The sequence below is a fragment of the Trifolium pratense genome, linkage group LG3, assembly GCF_020283565.1.
Source record: "Trifolium pratense cultivar HEN17-A07 linkage group LG3, ARS_RC_1.1, whole genome shotgun sequence".
Taxonomy (NCBI): domain Eukaryota; kingdom Viridiplantae; phylum Streptophyta; class Magnoliopsida; order Fabales; family Fabaceae; genus Trifolium; species Trifolium pratense.
Genome location: NC_060061.1, coordinates 48,311,564 through 48,333,989, shown reverse-complemented (window position 1 = coordinate 48,333,989; position 22,426 = coordinate 48,311,564). Strand labels below are relative to the sequence as shown.

Genomic DNA, 22,426 nt, shown 5'->3' with positions numbered 1-22,426 from the left:
AAATGGTCTGAATGAGTGTTTATAAGCAAGAGACAATCTTCACTTTTATAGTCGGATTTATAAAGATGAGTTAGCCCAACTCCTAATTTTTAAGATGGTATCAGAGCCTCTGCACACTTTTCAAGTCGGTTTTGTAAGGATGAGTTAACCCCAACTCCCAATTTCTAAGATACCCTCACATAACATATTAATCACAAAATTCAAAAAATTTCATTTTATTTATATATGAAGCTTCTTCTTAAACTAAATCAATGCAAAATGAGCATTTTTCCTACCATACTCCTTATTGCTAACATATTATTATTCATATCCAAAATTTCTTCTGCAAGAGATACCATTACACAATCACAATCACTTCTCGATGGAAGCACCTTGATTTCTAAGGGTGAAGTATTCGAGCTGGGTTTCTTTAATCCTGGTAATTCCAACAACCGTTATGTTGGAATATGGTACAAAAATATTCCCGTTAGAAGAGTTGTTTGGGTTGCCAATCGTGACAACCCAATAAAAGACAATTCTAGCAAGTTGATCATAAGTCAAGATCGATTTCTTGCGCTTGTCAATAAGAATCAATCTCTTTTATGGTCAACAAACACAACAACAAAGGTTTCAAATCCAATTGTGCAACTCTTGGATAATGGAAATTTAGTATTTAAAAATGACGGTGAAGAAAAATTTCTATGGCAAAGTTTTGATTATCCTTGTGATACAATATTACCCGAGATGAAGGTTGGATGGGACAAAAAAAGGGGTATCGATTGGCGTCTTACTGCGTGGAAAAATTGGGATGATCCATCTTCAGGTGAGTTTATTTCAGCTATGATTCTAACTCCTAATCCTGAAAGTTTTATGTGGAAAGGTTTAAGAAAACTCTATAGGACAGGACCATGGACCGGTCCTCGAACGACTGGAATAATTGGATTGACACAAAATCCACTATATAATTATGATTTTCTCAACAATGAAGATGAAGTGTATTATATGTTCACCCTTAAGAATAGCTCTATCATTTCTATAATTGTTTTTAACCAAACAATTTCTCTTCGTCAACGCCTCGTTTGGATTCCAGAATCCAAAATATGGAGTGTTTACCAAACCTTACCACAAGATAATTGTGATATATACAATGTTTGTGGGGCAAATGGGCATTGTGTGTTGGATGCATCACCTATATGCCAGTGTTTAGATGGATTTAAGCCGAAGTCGCCACAACAATGGAATGCAACGGACTGGAGTCAAGGATGCATGCGTAATGGTAATTGGAGTTGCGGGGTCAAAAACAAAGACGGGTTTAAGAAAATTGTTGGGATGAAATTGCCGGATACTACACATTCTTGGATTGACGAGAAAATGACACTTGACGATTGCAAGGCTAGATGTTTGAAAAATTGTTCGTGCAGTGCTTACTCAAATTTAGACTCAACTGGAGCAGGCAGTGGTTGTTCTATCTGGTTTGGTGATCTTGTTGATCTGAGAGTTATACAAAGCGGAAATGACTTATATATTCGAGTTGATGCCTCAGACACTGGTAATTGATTTAAAATTCCTTTTTATTTGTTAGTTAATGTTAATATACAAGTCAAGTAAAGGATTATTGATTTTCACAACTTATAATTGCAGGTGGTAAAAATGGGCATACCAAAACTATAATATTGGCAATATCTATTACTATTTCACTAGTCCTTGTGATATTGTTGGCATTCACCTATATTTATATAACAAAGGCAAAGCGTAAAGGTACATTTAATATCTAAAAAATTGGTCCTATCAATTAACTATTTTCCAATGGTGTTTAATTTTTTATAGAAATAATTCTTGATCATTTTACTTAAAACCGTTTGTAGTGGTGTTTCATGTGATAACTTTAGAATCAATGTTACATTTTGTTTTAAATGATATTGACCAACAGAGAAAATGGAGAAAATCACAAGGTTGGAAGACAAAGATGAAGACACACATGAAGATTTTGAGCTTCCTATCTTTGATCAAGTTACAATACTCAAGGCAACAAATAACTTCTCTTTAAACAACAAGCTCGGTGAAGGTGGTTTCGGACCGGTATATAAGGTAAACTTATGATATTTCTAGTAAGATGGACAAAATATAAATCATGAAACTCATTATTTATCAAATTATTTCTATTATTACAAATTTATAGGGTATATTGCTTGATGGACAAGAAATTGCTGTCAAAAGACTTTCAAAGAGTTCTGGACAAGGATCAAAAGAGTTTAAAAATGAAGTTATATTATGTGCTAAACTTCAACATCGAAATCTTGTTAAGGTTGTTGGTTGTTGTATTGAAGGAGATGAGAAAATGTTGATCTATGAATACATGTCGAATAATAGCCTCGATTCAGTTCTTTTTGGTGAGTAATTTTGCAAAGTACAATATTTGGTATAATATAATTTTAATACTTTTTGCAAAGAAATGACTTAATGAATTTAGTGGACAATCTCTACAGATCCAATTCAAAGTAAATTGTTAGATTGGTCCGCACGCTTTAACATTCTATTTGGAATTGCTCGAGGACTTCTTTATCTACATCAAGATTCGAGATTAAGGATCATACACAGAGACCTGAAAGTGAGTAATATTTTATTAGACAATGAAATGAATCCAAAAATTTCAGATTTTGGCTTGGCTAGAATGTGTGGAGATGATCAAATTCAAGGGAGAACAAACAGAATAGTTGGCACATAGTAAGTATATATATCTTAAAATATAATAATTTTTTGTATGATTAATTAAACATTTGAATGATTTTCACCAAAAAAAATAAAGCATCTAAATCATTATTGGGTTTGTTTCCTTTCAGCGGTTATATGGCTCCAGAATATGCTATTGATGGATTATTTTCTATAAAATCAGATGTATTTAGCTTTGGAGTATTATTACTAGAAATTATCAGCGGAAAGAAAAATAGAGAAATTAGCTATCAAGAACATGATCATAATCTTATTGGATATGTAAGTACTCCACCCAAATGCAATTATTCTCATATATTACAGGCATGTATATGACATGTATATTGAATTTTGTAGGCATGGAGATCGTGGAAAGAGGAAATGCCACTGAAATTGATCGATGATAATGTAAGGGACTCGTGCATTGAATCCGAAGCAGTACGTTGCATTCAAACTGGTCTACTATGCCTACAACATCATCCCAATGATAGACCAAATATGACATCTGTAGTTGTGATGTTAAGTAGCGAAAATACTCTACCTGAACCAAAGGAACCTGGTTTCTTAATTAACAAGCCTAGAGCCGAAGTAGAACCTTCTTCTGAAAGACAAACATCTTCGACAAATGAAATAACTATTTCGCTATTAGACGCTAGATAGATAAATTTGTCAATTTCTATTATTATATGTTAAATTATGTACTTTTTATTAGAATTCATCAATTGTTACTTGTCATAATTATACTACAAGAAACTTTAAGTTACGATAAATGCTGTATTGAATTTACACAAGATAAAGAAAGACGGACATTCTGATTCTGCTTCAAGTTGCCATTGAATTGCTTACTCTTCCCTTGCTGAGTCAAAGGATGAAATGAATTGACTATAAAAATATAAACCTGTTAAATTTTACCATCAAACTTGGCCTTTCTATACCATGATTCTTCTATCATCTAAGATAACTATAAGAATATAAATGTGTTAAAAGTTGCACAAATAGTTGTAAAACGTGTCTATCGCACTAAATTTTAGGTTCAAGTCACCCGACCAGTTTATATAAACTGAAATTTATACTATGTAAAGTAGACAACTTATTTGTATAGATTTAAAGATATAATTTGTCAGTAATTAGGAACATTGGTTAATAGTTAGTTGATGTTTATACATGGAGGTGAGAATAGGTTAGATTGAGCTAGGCTTTGTCAAGTCTAAGTTTGACTTGTCACAAATTTGAAAGCCCAAGTCTACCTGTAGTCTGTCATAGGCTTATTTTTTAGGCCCGAGTAATGTATTTTAAAAGTCTAACCTAGTAGGTCTAAATTTTTTTTATGGCCTATATCCTGACTTTTTTAGATAAATGGACTTATAAAAAAGTCTTATTTGACCTAAGCCTTAGTAGACTTCGATGTAATCTTTTAGTCTATGTATTCTCATTTGTAATATTTCTCTTTCATCAATATAATATACTTGTGAAAAAAGAGAAAAATGTTTAAGATATAGTTAGTTGGTACTTGGTAAGAAGGATTGATTAGTAGTTAATTGAAGTCTATATATACGCAATAATTAATTACTAACCAACAATCCTTCTACTTATCAACTAAGTATATTGTTTTTTTTTTTTCAAAGACTCAAGACCAACTAAGTATATTTTTAACTGTTTTTTTTTTTTTTATAAGCAAGCATATTTTTAACTTGACTCAGTATAGCATCTAAACGTTTTTTCTCTTTCATTTATTAAAAATTTTAAACCTGCCTTAGACCATCTCCAATGGTGTAGTACCTATTAGGTACTCATGGTACTTATTAGGTACTGCCATTGGAGCACAACACATTTTAGTACCAAATAGGTACCACTTCTCAAATAAGCACCCTCTCTCTCATAGTACTTAATAGAATTTGTAGGACCCATTTATAAATATGTAGAGTTATTGATGAAATGTGTAGTTATTTGTGGGACCGATTTAGAATTTTTTAAGAGGTGCTGGGTTGGAGAGATTGAGTACTTATTAGGTACTATTATTAAAAAATTATAAATGAGTGATGTGTACACACGGGACCCACTTAAGTACCCAAAATTGAATTTCTCCATTCTGGATGCTCTTACACTCCAAAACAATTCTATATCATTGTTTGACTCAAAACATTTTTTATCATGAATGAATTACTCTGATTGCTTCTGCAGTGTAGTGTGCTATTACAATTTATCCTTAAAACGTGAGATCATGTCATTGACTTTAGGACAACTTGCTATATCTAGATTACATTATCCTTAAAAAAAAAAAAAAAAACTTTTACGGTAAATATCCTCTACATGCAACCGTAAAGATCAATTAATATATTGAAATGAGTAGAATCATAAAGGGTAATAAAACTCTCTCTTAAAAGAATTTAATCATTTCTATAGCTGAATTCAAATCCAAAATTATGGTTAAATTAGAAGAGATTTTTTACTATTTTTTTTTCACCACCGGTCCATTGAACAACATAATCTGATTCGGGGATCGGTTCTAACATCAAGTATTTTCAATCCCTTCCCGATCGCAGTTACGATGATTGAATCGCGGTTTTTCCTATCGGATCAAACTCAATCACAACTAAAACAATTAAGGATGAATGATTTTTTACTACATAATAAGCAAAGTCGCATACATATGTCGCATCAACAAAATGGACAGTATTTTCAACGTTGAATGAATAAATTAACAATTTTGCAACGAAATTGAAAACTGAAGCCTTGTAGACCAAGATACATTGTGTTCACCCTCAAAACTTTATAATCACCAAATTCCAAAATCTCCTCAGTTAATTATACACAAAAATGGCCATTATTCTTCATACCCTGCCTTTAATTACCAAATTACTATTAGTATTATTACTCTTCTTCAAAATTTCCTCTTCAACAGATACCATTACACAATCACAGCCACTTCCGGATGGAACCACCTTGGTTTCTAAAGGTGACATATTTGAGTTGGGTTTCTTCAATCCTGGTAATTCAACAAATCGCTACGTTGGAATTTGGTACAAAAATATCCCAAGGGTTGTTTGGGTCGCCAACCGTGACAATCCAATCAAAGACAATTCTAGCAAGTTGATCATAAGTCGAGAGGGAAACCTTGTACTTCTAAATCAAAATCAAACAATATTATGGTCAACAAACACAACAACAAAGGTTACAATTTCAAGTCCAATTGTGCAACTTTTGGACGATGGAAATTTAGTACTAAAAAATGAGAAGCTGAGCAACACCGGTGAAAATTTTCTATGGCAGAGTTTTGATTATCCTTGTGATACGATATTATCAGGAATGAAGGCGGGATGGGACAAAAACAAGGGTCTTGATAGGAAACTTGTTGCATGGAAAAATTGGGAGGATCCGTCGTCAAGTGAGTTTAGTTCAGATATGGTACTAACTCCTAATCCTGAAAGCTTTATTTGGAAAGGCTCAACAAAACTCTATAGAACGGGACCATGGACTGGTCGTCGATCTAGTGGAGTAGTTGGATTGACGGACAATCCACTTTATGATTATGATTTTGTCAACAATAAAGATGAAGTGTATTATATGTTCACACTCAAGAATAGTTCTGTTGTTTCTATAATTGTTTTGAACCAAACAAATTCTGTTCGTCAACGTCTCATATGGATTTCAGAATCCAAAACATGGAATGTATACCAAACTTTACCACAAGATAGTTGTGATAAATATAATGCTTGTGGCGGAAATGGGCTTTGTGTGCTTAACCAATCACCTATGTGTCAGTGTTTAGATGGATTTAAGCCGAAGTCGCCACAAAAGTGGAATGCAATGGACTGGAGACAAGGATGTGTGCGTAATGGCAATTGGAGTTGTGGAATCAAAAATAGAGACGGGTTTAAGAGAATTGTTGGGATGAAATTGCCGGATACTACATATTCTTGGATTGATGAGAAAATGACACTCGAAAATTGCAAGGATAAATGTTTGAAAAATTGTTCTTGTAGTGCTTACTCGAGTTTAGACTCAACTGGAACTGGTAGTGGTTGTTCTATCTGGTTTGGTGATCTTGTTGATCTCAGAGTTTCACAAAGTGGACAAGACTTATATGTTCGAATAGACTCATCAGATATTGGTAAATACTTTGATAATTTTTTTTATTAACGTTAATGTTATTAAATATAAGGATCGTTTATTCTTTTTGGAAATCACATCACACATACTTTGTTTCTTTTCAACCCATAATTGCAGGTGATAAAAATGGTCAAGTAAAAAAAGTAGTGTTGGTAATTTCAGTTACAGTTTCAGCAGTTCTTGTGATGTTATTGGCATTCGCCTACATATATATAACAAAGGCGAAGAATAAAAGTAAGTTTTCTTAACCATTTACAGATTAAAAAAATAGTGATTATCATGTTAAATAATTTAGAAATTAGTTTTTAGATATTCTATAAAAAAGTAGAATTTATTTTGTGTTTGTTTCGTCAAAAAATAACCCACACTATGTTGAGATTTAAAAAAGAAAGTCCACACCATATGAGAATGCCTGGTATAAAGCTAATAGAATAAGAGAGAAATAAATTTATTTTACTCAAATTCCACAATTGGTGATTATCACTTGCAATTGGGATCTAAGTGTGGTGCGATACAATTTCTGTTGGGAAATCGTTTCATAAAACACTTTTATAAACGCAGCGGAATTTTAAAATTAAAATTTCCCATCAACGGATTCTTGTGAATGAGCATGATCAGGTCTAGAATATTACCTTTGAAGAACAAATGTGTGGCCGCCTTTCTTGATCACAAGCACCGCACTTGCAGCACCTCCACTTAGTCCACACGAACAGGAACCTTCGATCTCACAGTGCTAGCTGTTCTTGGATGAAGGCTGAGGGAATTTTGTGCGGTTTAGGGTTTAGAGAAATTCAGAATTTCTCTAAGTTCGGTTAGGGTTTGTAAAAACGTAACTTCTGAACTTCATAAGGCTCTATTTATAGAGTTTCTTATGAGGTCTTTAGTTCACACGAAATTGGGCTTCTCAAGCCCAATAACCGTTTGTCACTAACTGCACCCCCGCAATAAGTCTTACTTATTTTTTCCTTCTTAACTGTCCTTATGTGTGTGACCCTGTAGGTTCTTATGACGTTGGCAATAATATTAATCGTAATATTATAAACAGTGAGTGGTATCTAGCAACACATCACTGTTACCCAAGTCACAGGAATGTCACGTGATCTGACTAACCTTTTCGTGATAAATATCTTGTGCACAATTACCCTTTTGCCCTCATGTCTATATTGAACACAAGGCATAGTATGTCATCCTTGTCTAGTTCAATATTGGGCCCATAGACATATCTCCCGTTATGTAGGAGGGACAAATTCCATCTAGGTCACTCATGTCCCTCAGCATGATTCGTGGGATACCCATCAACCAACTTTATAATTATCCAGTTACGGATAACGTTTGAATGGCAACAAGGTATTACACTCCTGCATCTAGGGTACATAGTGGTTTCAGGTCGAAGGGTGGAATACACCTTTTATCACTATGAGAAAACTTATGACATTTCATAACACTCTATGTAGTATTCTCATGGTGGGTCAATCCGATATAAAGTTACCCTTAACATTTATATCTATGTGAAGACTTGATAACTCATTATCCATGATCAGTGAGATATGATCATCAGTCTACCAACATAATAGTCTTTATGCTTTATCGTTATCCCATTTCACAATAAAACTTGACTATGGATATGTTTAAGAATAGTGTTCTAATATTTAATGAAATCTCACGATTAAGTCATACTTAACGTTCCATAAGTAAACTGACTATTCTAGGGACTTTATCATTTTAACATATATAAAATTAATAAAGAAAAGCCTTTTATTTGATAAGTAAATTATTCAATACATTTATTATGCAATTATAAATAATTGGCCTCTAGGGCTTACACCAACAATTTCTTATTAGAGTATCTACGATGAAGTTTTCAATTTTGAGTGTTTAAGTAGTACATCTTATGTTGTAAAAAATATTGTAAAAAATTATTAAATTGAAATTGTTAAATGAGTTTCATCAACAATTTTTTATATCAATTCAAATTAATAAGTTGCTTTCATAGCCACAAGCCCACAACCACGGTTCCTTATAAACACTCAAACTTTTCCCTCAACGATTAGGGTGTCAATTTAATTTGGTGCTAAATAGGTGAAATATCCATCATTTTAGTAATCTTAGTCTTATGAATGAGTAAATAACTTATTTCATAAAAAATTGAATAAATTATATTTTCTTAAGCAAAGAGGCTAGTTTTTCCAAATTTATATATATCGTAGATACATGACGTCATCTACCTTGTTTTGTATAAACTTGCTTGCTGGTTACGGTTTCTGTTTGTTCCCCGAGGCATGCTATTTGAACACAATTTTGATTAACAAGTATTTGACACATTATCAAATATAAGAGAGAAAAAGAGTGTGCACGCAAACCCAGACAGAAAACATATTATTTAAAAAATGAAAATAATATACCAACCGTATATTTGTTGGGTTTGTGTTTCAAATCTGTGTCTATGAAACATTTCCGTTGTTCCCCCTATAGTATTTGTAGTTTATTCGATGTGTGTCTAGGTCTAGCTAGGAGTGGGTAGGAAGTCTAAGTTAGGTTGGGTATTATTTTGGCATGCGGCTGTGTGGTTTATTTGGACCTCTCAGAACGATCTCATCTTTGCGATGGACACTGTTTTTGTCGACTCTTTTGTTGAAAATGTGAAACTTTCATATTGAAAATAATTTTTGGCCAAAAACTCCGACAACTCATGCTCACTCTATGAGTGAGAGGCGCAACATGTCATGTGCTGGAGCCGATAGAGGTTGGTGAGGTATCAGGGCATTGATGTCTTTGCTTGATAGGTGTTATTACCTTTACTTATCCCCTTATCCATTTATTTTCTTCTTTTCTATTTGTTTTAGTTTAGGTTTTGGGTGGATGTGTTGTGGTGTGGCACCCATGTTTTAGTTGTAGCTGACTGTTTTATTGTTCTGTGGTTTTTCTCTTTTTACTTTTTTCTTCTTCGTTTTATATTTATGTATGTTTATCTTGCCATAAAAAAAATTGTAGTGATGCTTCATGTGATAAATTTTTAATCAAAGTTTTATTTTGTTTTCAATGACAATGATTAAAAGAGAAATTAGAGGAAATAACCCGGTTAGAAGAGAAAGAAGATATACATGAAGATTTTGAGCTTCCTATTTTTTATCAACCTACCATACTAAAGGCAACAAATAACTTCTCTTTTGACAACAAGCTCGGCGAAGGTGGTTTTGGACCCGTATACAAGGTAAATTTATTTGCATTCGAAAGCCATAATCCATATTCATCTCGTTTGCATTCGAAACTTTTGGATTTCTAGCACCAGGGGCTGTAAACTTTTTTAAAAAAGTTTAAAAGATCATGCATTGTAATGTCGTGATGCCTAGGCTAGAGATGTAATTTTTCAAAGATTGAGTTTTGCTATTCAAAGGATTAGCGGCGCAGCTTGTTACCCGTATACCTTTTGTTCATATGTAATTATTATATATATATATATATATATATGAAATGAACCTTTTTCCAAAAAAAAAAAAAAAAACATCATCAATTTTATTTCAATTATAATTATATATATATAGGGTACATTGCTCGATGGACAAGAAATTGCTGTCAAAAGGCTTTCAAAGAGCTCTGGACAAGGACTTAAAGAGTTTAAAAATGAAGTTATATTATGTGCTAAACTTCAACACCGAAATCTTGTTAAAGTTATTGGTTGTTGTATTGAAGGTGAGGAGAAAATGTTGATCTATGAATACATGCCCAACAAAAGTCTCGATTCATTTCTTTTTGGTGAGTGATTTTTTACAAAGTGTATTTTGTATGATATAAGTTTAATTTTTATGAAAAAAATGGCTAATGAATCTATTGGATATTCTTTATAGATCCATTTCAAAGTAAATTGTTAGACTGGTCTGCCCGATTTAACATTCTATTTGGAATTGCTCGGGGTCTTCTTTATCTTCATCAAGATTCAAGATTACGAATAATACACAGAGATCTGAAAGTAAGTAATATTTTATTAGATGATGAAATGAATCCCAAAATTTCAGACTTTGGCATGGCTAGAATGTGTGGAGGTGATCAAATTGAGGGGAGAACAAACAGAATTGTAGGCACATAGTAAGTATCTTAAAGATAGCAACATCTTTTATATTATTAATGGAAAATTTGAAATAATTACTGGTTAACTTCCTTTCAGCGGCTATATGGCACCAGAATATGCTTTTGATGGATTATTCTCTACAAAATCAGATGTGTTTAGCTTTGGCGTATTATTATTAGAAATTATCAGTGGAAAGAAAAATCGAGCAAATAGTTACCAGGAACACGATCATAATCTTATCGGATATGTAAGTACACCTAAATGCAGTGATCATGATTCTCTTATAATATATGACAAATATATTAAACTTTTGCAGGCATGGAGGTTGTGGAAAGAGGGCATACCACTGACCTTGATCGACGGTTATTTAAGGAATTCATGTATTGAATCTGAAGTAGTACGTTGCATTCAAATTGGTCTACTATGCCTACAACATTATCCTGATGATAGACCAAACATGACATCCGTAGTTGTGATGATGAGTAGTGATAATACTTTACCAAAACCAAAGGAACCCGGTTTGTTAATTAAAAGGTTCTCGGTTGATGGAGAACCTTCTTCCGAACGACAAACATCTTCTTCGACAAATGAAATAACTATCTCACTAGTAAAAGCTCGATAGAGAAATTTGACCAATTGTGACATTATACATAAAATTATGTAGTTTTTTTTTTCCTCACGAATTCAATAAACTTTTATTGTATAGTTACAACTTACAACAAATATTAATAAGTAAAAGTCCAATTTTTAAAAAATGTGAGGTATTAATTCTCGTATCTTTCCCTACCTCACTTTTCCCTCGAAACTTATCTCATCCTTTTACTACTAACTCTCAACCAAGTTTAAAGGAATTCATTCATTCTTTAATTATGTGATAAATAAGGATCTGGATTCAGTCAATTTAAAAAGTGATGTTGTCATGTAGTTATAAATAAATTTTAGGCAGTACAATTTTAAATTAAAAAAAAATATATTTTTTTTTTAAACAATGTGATCTTGATCAGATGGTTCTAAATCGTTAGCGAAGGTGCGACATGAATTTTGGCGAATAATTATATTGAATAGACCATGGTGGTGGAGAAGTCATTACATAATAAAAAGAAATGAACTACGAAAGAAGAAGAACAAAAAGATTGGCTAGAAGTGTTGGATAGTCATACAACACTCGTTCTAAAGATGTCAAATCTCTAAAGATATGCTATGTGACAAGGAACATCTGTGTGAAAAGAAAAAAAGAAAAAAAGGAACAAAGGAAAGGTTGACATATGAAGATGGAATAGAAAACAGATGAAAAAAAAAACAATATTGGTATTTAAATTAGGTCGTCGTTACATCTGTGTGTTGACATAATATTTTTTGAAAATTGTTGATTAGGTGATAGGATATGATATGAAGAGATTACGGTATGACGGTCAATATCAAATAAAATCTTAGAAAAGATTTTATATTTATTATTATGATTTTAGAAAAGATTTATTCTAAATAAAATCTTTTTATATTTATTATGATTTTAGAAAAGATTTTGTAGCGTGTGTCTATAAAAGAGGAAGATGTCATAACTCATAACACAACATTCAACATTGTTTTTATTACAACACACCACAAGAAAAAAATATTGTTTTTATTGTTCTTTCTTTGTTTGCTTAATAGAAAAAGTTTAATGGCTTCCGAGGGAAAACTCAACACTCGGAAGAGAAAATTTGGTGAAATCAAGAAAGTGGAAAAATCAAACAAGTCTCAAATGACGTTCTCAAATTCTATACTCACACTTTTCAACAAAGCAACAGAGCTCTCTGTTCTATGTAACGCAAAAACTGCACTCATTGTCGCATCACCCAACAACGAGCTCTATACATGTGGCTATCCTAATTGTGACGCCGTCATTCAACAATTCTTGACCGGAAAAGACACCATTGAAGATAGTGAGATAAAGGAGCAAGAGAATATTGTTGAAACCCTAAGGCTTGACTATGAGGCAATTGGAGATAAACTTGAAAAACTTATTGAAGAAGAAAAGAATTTGCAAGCTATCAATGATGAAGCAGAGAAGAATGATTCTATTTCCTCTTATTGGTGGAATGATCCTATTGATGATATGGATTTACAATCTCTTGAGGAATTTAAGACTTCTTTGGAAAAGTTTAGACTTAATTTAGGTTCAGCCTATGATGAAAAGAAGTTAATTTCCACACTTCGATCTTGAATTAGGTTTTAATAGTGATACTGCAACTTTGATGTAATACATTGTTTCTTGAATTTAAAAAAAAAAAAACTTTTTTTTTTATTTCTTGTTTCTTGATTTTATTTTATTTTTTTACTACTTTAATGTAATATCTTGTTTTGACCATTATTATTATTATCATGGGTTGATATTGCATTATGATTCACTTTTTTATGTTTCTTGATTATTATTTTTTGGTTAAGTCTGTTTCTTGATTTTATTCTCGATCGAATTGTTTCTATACTGCTACTTTAATCTAATGTCTTACTGACTGGATTGTTTTGGAAGTAAATAATTGCTTATAAACAAGATGATCGATAACTGTAACTATAAAAGAATTTGAACCACCAATTAGTTAATTTGAACCACTCTAGTATGTGAAAAAAATTTATTCAAAGAGCATGATCATTTCACACCTTGTCATTTCACACCATAGATGCACTGCAACCCGCCTCTGCAGACCTCCGATAACAGTTCAATAACTGAACCACACCTCTGCAGACGCTGCTTCACCACCACTTTCCAGCTATCACGAATAAACTGACAGTTGAACAACACAACACATGCATATCCTCTTCTGGTTCCTCATCGCAGTAGGGACAGATGGTATCACATTCCACTCGCCGTTGTATTAACCGAACACGTGTCAGCAAACATCCCTTACAAATTCGCCAAATTATGTGACGCGTTTTTGGAGGAGCAATAATCCGCCAAATTGCAGACCAGTTCATTTCAGTCCCAGCTGGTTTCTCTATTCTGGATTCATTCATAATGCTCCTGTAACCTGTTCTCACCGTATAAACATCATCATTCTTAAGTGGTAAACTTAACAAGACAATTTGTATAAATCATAGCATGACACAGAAGAAAATTATATCATCTTAAAAGGTCCAAACAGAGCCAGAAGAATATGAAAGTAAGTTTACAATGAGTCATGAGCTCATATCTTGTGGAGTGTAATTGTTGTAAGTCATTTAAATACAGAATTAAATCACAGCAAATTAAAACCAAAAAAGACTTTTCACCACAACCATATCAAAACAAGACACTTAGTTTTCAAAAAAAAAAAAAAAAAGAAAAAAAAAAAAACAAGACACTTGAGAATTAGACACATTAGGAAGAGAAAGACACCAAAAGTTTTTAAAAGTTATTTGGTAGGAAATGAGAATGATTTCAGTATATAGTTACATACTTGAGTTAAGGCAACAGAAACTATAGTTTATCATCATTAAAACAACATGCACCACAATAAATCACTCTTTATAAGTTATTTGAAAAACAAAACCGAAGTGTTAAGGTTGTAGCTTTCGGAACCGGAGTCATTACAGCTTCAGAAATTATGCAATCGAACTGAGTGAACACTGAACTAGAACATCTTTAAATGGATCCGGCATTATGATTTTCAGCGTATTCAGTAGTCTTTTAATATATAATAATAGGATTTTAAGCTCAGTATTGAGTAAACAATGTAGCTGCTTGTGAAGTGTCCCATTGGAAGCATAGTCGAAAACCAACATCCTTAAAAACATATAGCTCTCTTTACAATATCCAAGTAGTTTTCCTTTTCCAGTATTCTCATGATATAAACTCTTATGTATAAGCTATTTCTATTACTATAACAAAATATAAAATAAATTCAAACTATTTTTGTTTAATCTATAAACTGTTTTTGCATCAACATGGTTAATTGAAGTTCGGTGAATTATCAGCTATGAATCTGATTGGTTATATGGAAAATTGGAGAATGAAATTGGAGAATAAGCCATACCAATTTAGGGTTAGAGGATCCCCGTTGAGCTCGTCGTAGAAGTTGTCGCCGATTGAAACGTCGCGTTCGACAGCAATGAGGAATATCAGAGGATTGCACGGACGGAATGGCAGTCGTCGAAGTACAGCGGACGACACGGTTGTCGATTCCAGGAAGGGAGAACGAGTTTTGACGGTGGAGATGAGGGAAAAGTTTGAAATCGACGGTGGTGGTGGTGGTGGTTTTGAGGGGGAAATGAAATCAGAAAAGAATGAAAAAGATTATGATTTTAGAAAAGATTTTATATTTATTATTATGATTTTAGAAAAGATTTATTCTAAATAAAATCTTTTTGCAATTTTAGAAAAGATTTATTCTAAATAAAATCTTTTTATATTTATTATGATTTTAGAAAAGATTTTGTAGTGTGTGTCTATAAAAGAGGAAGATGTCATAACTCATAACACAACATTCAACATTGTTTTTATTACAACACACCGCAAGAAAAAATATTGTTTTTATTGTTCTTTCTTTGTTTGCTTAATAGAAAGAGTTTAATGGCTTCCAATGGAAAACTCAACACTCGGAAGAGAAAATTTGGTGAAATCAAGAAAGCGGAAAAATCAAACAAGTCTCAAATGACGTTCTCAAATTCTACACTTACACTTTTCAACAAAGCAACAGAGCTCTCTGTTCTATGCAACGCAAAAACTGCACTCATTGTCACATCACCCAACAACGAGCTCTATACATGTGGCTATCCTAATTGCGATGCGGTGATTCAACAATTCTTGACCGGAAAAGACACCATTCAAGATAGTGAGAAAAAGAAGCAAGAGAAGATTGTTGAAACCCTAAGGCTTGACTATGAGGCAATTGGAGATAAACTTGAGAAACTTTTGGAAGAAGAAAAGAATTTGCAAGCTATCAATGATGAGGCAGAGAAGAGTGGTTCGATTTCCTCTTGTTGGTGGAATAATCCTATTGATGATATGGATTTACAATCTCTTGAGGAATTTAAGAATTCTTTGGAAAAGTTCAGACTTAATTTAGGTTCGGCCTATGACGCAAAGAAGTTAATTTCCACACTTCGATCTTGAATTAGATTTTAATTGTGATACTACAACTTTAATGTAATACCTTGTTTTGGCCATTCTTATTATCATGGGTCGATATTGCTGTATTTTTTATTTTTTTTTTTATGTTTCTTGATTATTTCTTTTTGGTTAAGTCTGTTTCTTGATTTTATTCTTGATCGAATTGTTTCTATACTGCTACTTTAATCTAATGTCTTGTTGACTGGATTGTTTTGGATGTAAATAATTGCTTATAAATAAGATGGTCGAAAACCATAACTATAAGAGAATTGAACCACCCATTAGTTAATTTTACGAAATTAGATAAATTAAAGATTAAATTATACCTTTGAATCAAAAAAAAAAATCACATACTAGAGTGACCTCAGGGTCATAACAGTATCTATTGCATTATGAATTTATGATTCTGTTTTTTACTTTTTTTTATTTTTTCAAAACACATTCAACTCATTTCATTAAATAACACAAGTTCAATACAAGAAGGAATAAACTCAAAGAAGCGGTGACTAGCCCAAGAATTGGGCGCCCTTGCAAGGATGTGAGCAACCGAATTCGCCTGTCTTCTTATAAACTTACTTCAAAGTTTAGAAAAACAACTAACAACGACTTAATTTTATGAATAATCATACTAAACTCAAAAATCTCAATGTCTCGCATAGATAGAGTTCACCAAGGTTTGAGAATCACTTTCAAACACGACTCGGTCATAACCTCGCTGCACTGCCAATTTTATGGATTCAAGGAGAGCTACACCTGTGTAGATTGCTGCCAAGAGGTTTGAGCCAGAATAAAACAACCATTATTATTATTATCACGAAAGCAACATGCTGCCGTCGTTTTATTCTATTGTTGAGAGCAACCGGCGTCGACATTGCATTTGATCCACCCTTCCAACGGTTTCTCCCATCTCACAGTGCTTCTGTTCACAGGTGAACTGATGCTCTGCTGCATCTGTCGGGCTTCAAACCAAGCTTGGCACATAGAGAACGATCGTTGTCCAACCTGAACCGCATTAAGAGCATGATCATTTCACAACATAGATGCACTGCAACCCGCCCAGCCACATTAACATCCTCGTCGCTACAGACCTCCGATAACAGTTCAATAACTGAACCACACCTCTGCAGACGCTGCTGCACCACCGCTTTCCAGCTATATCACGAATATACTGACAGTTGAACAACACAACACATGCATATCCTCTTCTGATTCCTCATCGCAGTAGGGACAGATGATATCACATTCCACTCGCCGTTGTATTAACCGAACACGTGTCAGCAAACGTCCCTTACAAATTCGCCAAATTTTGTGACGCATTTTTGGAGGAGCATTAATCCGCCAAATTGCAGACCAGTTCATTTCAGTCCCAGCTGGTTTCTCTGTTCTGGTCCCAACATGCACCACAATAAATCCCTCTTTATAAGTTATTTGAAAAACAAACCTGGAGTGTTAAGGTTGTAGCTTTCGGAACCGGAGTCATTACAGCTTCAGAAATTATGTAATCGAACTGAGTGAACACTGAACTAGAACATTCTTTAAATGGATCCGGCATTATGATTTTCAGCGTATTCAGTAGTCTTTTAATATATAATAGGATTTTAAGCTCAGTGTTGAGTAAACAATGTAGGTGCTCGTGAAGTGTCCCAATGGAAGCATAGTCGAAAACCAACATTCTTAAAAACATATTGCTCTCTTTACAATATCCAAGCAGTTTTCCAGTATTCTCATGATTTAACCTAGCCAATTCTGCCACCTGAATGGCAATAATAATAGCATAAATTAATATATAGTAAATTTCCATTTACCATTGACAACTATATTGCACTGTAAGCATTGAAATATTTCCATTTACCTCTCTCTGAAAGAAGAGTTCCAGATATCCTGTCCAATGTTCCTCCTTGACGAAGAGGGAAATTACAGCAATCTCAGGTCCACCTTTCATGGTTCCCTTGTAGACCACACTGTCCGGTGAGGACCCAATGACATTGCTGAAGTCTTCGCAGGCCTCTTCAAGCTCTTGTCAGCTATACCTTCTCACGTCCTTTAACATATCCGGGTCTGAAATCCAATTATCATGTTCAAAAGATATTCAAACTATTCGACATGAATAGAAAGTAGAAAACATAGAAACTGAACCTATATATACTGTAGTGTGAAAGGCTAGCAGATTTTTTCCAAGGAATAATGATGGATGATTTGTTGTTGCATCTCTGGAGAGCAGCGAGAGCAGCAATCAGAAAGAGAGAACCGACCATAGTTCCTGCTACTATTTCTAGAGCCAAAAGCCAAGTAGGTTTCGATGATCTGTGACGCTTGCGTACATGATCAACTATTTGGTGGAATTGGTTGTCCCTTACTGGCTGACTCTTGGCAGGTGAAGCACCGCCGCATTGTATGGAAGGCCGCTGGTTTAGATCATTGATCTGGAGGCAGTTCCCTTGAAAGCTTGACCTGTTTGACAGAATATGTATATATGCTTTCTAAGTATGGTAGAAAAAGCATTGTGTGAATGCCAACATCACATGGAAATCGGTAAAATCGCCTTGGAAGAAACTCCAAGCATTTTGTTATACTACCAACTAAAAAATTATATGAAAAGTCTGCTATTTTTAACTGAGGCGATCGACAGAAGCCAGTTACATTTTCTGTTGATGCATACCTGGAGAAATTATAAAAACAATGACAGATAGATTAACAGAATCCAAACTTCAATTAGAGTAATAACTTGACATTTTATACTGAATACTGAGCTTAAAATCCTATTGTATATTAAAAGACTACTGAATACGCTGAAAATCATAATGCCGGATCCATTTAACACTTCACCTTTTTGTATAAAAGCAGCAATTATATGATTCACCTTGACTTTACATAAACCTGAAAAAGGGGAGCAAAGAAGAATCTAAATGTAAGTAAAAGAAGCAAGCTCAAGAACAATTCATTGGTCAACAATTCATATAGTACTTCTAAGACCAACCTTTGAGCTATTAGAACATCTTACTACATACATTTTTCTCACAAACATAACCAATTTATTTCCTGATAAGTATATAATAACCATTGCTTGTTTAGAAGATGATTTCACCTTCTTCCTAGTAGCAATAAGTTATTTTTTTATTCAAGCTAAATGTATCAAGTAAGAAACATATCCTAACATGTACAACAATACAAAAACCTGCTAGTATCATATAAAACAACACATTGTCAAAATCGAGAATATTCAGCATTAAAATTGAACGGAGAAATAACTCTAGCCGGATTTCTTTCTAGGTAATGAAAATGACCAAATTCTAGAAAGCAATTAAGAGATACTAAGTGAGAAGCAAAAGACCTGTAACGCTTTGGCGTTTCAATCGTACAAATAACGCCATCTTCATCGGGGTGAACTTTCATTCTATAAGGCAACTCGGAATTAGTTCCTAGCTTACACACCTAAAATATTGATAAAGTTACTCAAACTATAGAATTCATGCAATTCAATTTCAGAAAATCTACTTCAACAAAACAAAACATCAAATCCACGATATAAAGCTAAATTCAAAGCATTCAATCGCATCACGAATTCACAACACAAACAGCAAAAATCACACCTTAGGGTGTGTTTGTTTCAAGGTTTGTAATGTTATTCCTGGGAATATGAGATCTGTAACATTACTATGTTTGTTTCAAGTTTTGAAAATTTGTTCCCAGGAATTTTTTAATCCCAGGAATGTTAATTACACATAACTTCTACACTTGTTATTCTCATGCTAATAGGGTGGGAATATAACATTCCCATGGGAATAAAACTCAACTTCCTATAACTTCTCATAACTTCCCACTACCACTCACATTTATTTGCATTTTTATTTTTTTAATTTTTTATTTATATAAATTTTAAAAACATTCCCAGGAAATCTAAATTTTAACCAAACACATGAGTAGGAATGTTATTCCTGGAAATAATATTCCTAGGAATATCATTCCAAGAAATGCAATTTCATACCTTGAAACAAACACACCAGGATTCCATCGGGATTTCATGGCTGCAGGTTCACGTTCACACGATTCGATTCTCGTCGGTGACGATTTGGTGAGGTTGAGACGGAATTGGGAGTTGCAACGATTCTGTTCCATCGGAATTCTTCTGTAGAAATATGATATGACACGCAAAAGGGGTAAATGAAAGTTGAAAGGAGGGAAAATTAGAGCGCGTAGTATTTTTATTTGTGAATTCTTTGTGCCTATTTGCGGGGGTTCTACAACCCCTTTAGTTTAACCAAATTATTTTAGTGTCTTGTTAACATGTATCCTCCTAAACGTCCATGTTAAGATATCCAATATAGAAACTCAACATTTAATGATAGTTCAATAATAAATAAAATTTAATACTATTTTAACGTAGTTCAATAATAAATAAAAACATGTGTCTTATTCTCCATTATTTTAACGTAGTTCAATAATAAATAAAATTAAATATTAGCATATAAGATGTTGTTGGATTCATCTCGATGAGTATTTTTAAAATATCATATTTTTATAATTTTTACTATTATACAATTAAAAATATTATTCGTCAAAGTTATGCATTGACATGCGTGACACAATCAACTAACTTACTTATTGTGGGACGGAGGGAGTAATGTTTAGGCATATATTTGGTTCTTTTATTTTTCTCTCATTTACGGTGATGGTCTTCCTTTTGCCACAAATTCTCCAAAGGTTGAGAAAATAGATTGCATTAGTAAATCACAAACTTCGTGTGATTGCAACAACTACAATATACTTTCTCCGGTCTTATATATAACAAACACATACATACTAAAGAGGTTTATTATTTTTATTAAAAAATTTAAAATGTTATGTGTTATTCCAAAACTAACATTGAGAATATGTCTGTGTAATTATTGCATAACATTGAAATAAGTTGCATTTTATACAATTTAATAAGGGTATACAAGAGATTATCTATTTAATAAAGAATAAATTTAAAGAGTGTTTCTTATAAAAAGAACCAAAAAAAATTTCAAAGTGTTCCTTATATATAAGACCGTAAAGAATATTAAACATAGCTTCAAATTAGACCGATTTTACAGTTTTGCAGCTTAATTAGCAATCTAATTTTAATTAAAAAGACTTTAAAAACTTTGTTTGTTAAGAAAATATTCTTGGGATATAACCTATGATTTTAGGATGCTCCCATGAACCAGAGTTCTAGAATATGTGGTTTAATTTATTATAACATTTACAAAAACTAAAATAAAATCTCTGATATATTCACTACTTTTCCAATTAAACTCATAAATAAATAAATTTTTTATTTATTTTTCTTTGCAAGTCTACGTATTATTATTAGGATAATAGAATCATGTACTTGCGGGCTATCAGCCAAGAGATGGCAATGAAGACGGTGAGGCTATATTGTCGTCTGCCTAACGGCTCCTCTATATGTAGCATTTCCTTGCTGGAGCGGACCTAAAATGAACCTATAAAACAAAAAATTGTTTATATGAAAAACCGAATGAAGTATTTAATATGTATCATATATGCACATATATTTTGACTAATGCAATATGCTAATAAACAATTTTGATCACTAATATTTTTAATTCTCTATTAGTAAAAATTATAAAAACTTGATATTTTAAAAATACTCATCAAAACAAATCAAACAAAATCTTATATGCTAATATTTATATTTATATATTATTAAAAAAGTATGATCAAAATAAGATAAATGAATATCATTTTATGAGAGTAGCTCTTATATTTTTGGACGGAGTGAGTACGATACTACGGTCGAAGATGATCTGTTGACGATAGGCCCCACAAGTTTATAGGGGTAAAACCGTTGGACACTAGAGACAGAACACAAAAGAAACCCCTGGATCATTACCGTTGTCTCACTCTCACCTAGGTGATGGTGTCTGTTGTTCCATTCTCCCAAGTGTTTGGTACTACTCCTACTAATAACGTTGGAGAATGTTATTCTAAAGTCTAACCTATAAAAGAGGCTTCTGTTTTGTTGCTTTAACAGTGTGTACGAATTAAATTGGTTCAGTTGTTACTGCTAAGGAAGAAGAGAAGAGTAGAAACAAGACCAACCAAAACAGGCCCCTATATCTTTAACCACTGACCCCTACTCATCAAAAACTGCGCAACCTTCTTTGCATATGCATATTTTTTTCCTCGCATCCTTTTGCTTTTTTCTATCCATCAGGCCATCAAATAATCCCTAGGTCTCTAATTATAAACCATTTTTTAAAATTTTTTGTTCCAACCGCTCTGTCCAATTTTATAAGATTTTATTTGACTAAATACACCGTTCACTTATCTTACTTTTGACTATATATTTTTAATAAAATATATATATATATATAATTAGCGTATAAAATCTTGTTTGATTTGTTTTGATGAGTATTTTTAAAATATAAAATTTTTCTTAATAGACAATTAAAAATATTAGTGATTAAAATTATGTATTGACATGTGTGTAGTGGTAAACTAAATCTTATATT

At 32.8% G+C, this 22,426-nt stretch overlaps 3 protein-coding genes and 1 pseudogene across 3 annotated transcripts; 3 read left to right on the top strand and 1 right to left on the bottom strand.

Annotated features, from left to right (window-relative positions):
* Positions 1-256: 256 nt before the first annotated feature.
* Positions 257-11,588, top strand: LOC123915291 (G-type lectin S-receptor-like serine/threonine-protein kinase RKS1). Its single transcript, XM_045966427.1, has 14 exons — positions 257-1,528; positions 1,621-1,737; positions 1,910-2,067; positions 2,159-2,369; positions 2,466-2,703; positions 2,820-2,970; positions 3,046-3,339; positions 5,503-6,799; positions 6,916-7,032; positions 9,855-10,009; positions 10,341-10,551; positions 10,644-10,881; positions 10,961-11,111; positions 11,181-11,588. Exons 1-14 carry the CDS (start codon positions 259-261, stop codon positions 11,484-11,486), a joined length of 4,914 nt encoding a protein of 1,637 aa, XP_045822383.1. The 5' UTR covers positions 257-258; the 3' UTR covers positions 11,487-11,588.
* A 936-nt stretch (positions 11,589-12,524) lies between these two features.
* Positions 12,525-13,067, top strand: LOC123915290 (agamous-like MADS-box protein AGL62). The gene has a single exon (XM_045966426.1). The coding sequence runs from the start codon at positions 12,525-12,527 to the stop codon at positions 13,065-13,067; it is 543 nt and encodes a 180-aa protein (XP_045822382.1).
* Positions 13,068-15,389: 2,322 nt separating this feature from the next.
* Positions 15,390-15,932, top strand: LOC123915289 (agamous-like MADS-box protein AGL62). The gene has a single exon (XM_045966425.1). The coding sequence runs from the start codon at positions 15,390-15,392 to the stop codon at positions 15,930-15,932; it is 543 nt and encodes a 180-aa protein (XP_045822381.1).
* Positions 15,933-16,303: 371 nt separating this feature from the next.
* On the bottom strand, positions 16,304-19,445 carry LOC123919064 (annotated as a pseudogene).
* Between the last annotated feature and the right edge of the window lie 2,981 nt (positions 19,446-22,426).

What these genes read in the sequence shown, in the direction of transcription:
- LOC123915291 (XM_045966427.1), top strand. Translation starts at nt 259, where the DNA reads ATGAGCATTTTTCCTACCATACTCCTTATTGCTAACATATTATTATTC. An exon ending in AACAAAGGCAAAGCGTAAAG is followed by an intron (nt 1,738 to 1,909) that starts GTACATTTAATA and finishes ATTGACCAACAG; the next exon opens with AGAAAATGGAGAAAATCACA. An exon ending in ATCATAATCTTATTGGATAT is followed by an intron (nt 2,971 to 3,045) that starts GTAAGTACTCCA and finishes TGAATTTTGTAG; the next exon opens with GCATGGAGATCGTGGAAAGA.
- LOC123915290 (XM_045966426.1), top strand. Translation starts at nt 12,525, where the DNA reads ATGGCTTCCGAGGGAAAACTCAACACTCGGAAGAGAAAATTTGGTGAA.
- LOC123915289 (XM_045966425.1), top strand. Translation starts at nt 15,390, where the DNA reads ATGGCTTCCAATGGAAAACTCAACACTCGGAAGAGAAAATTTGGTGAA.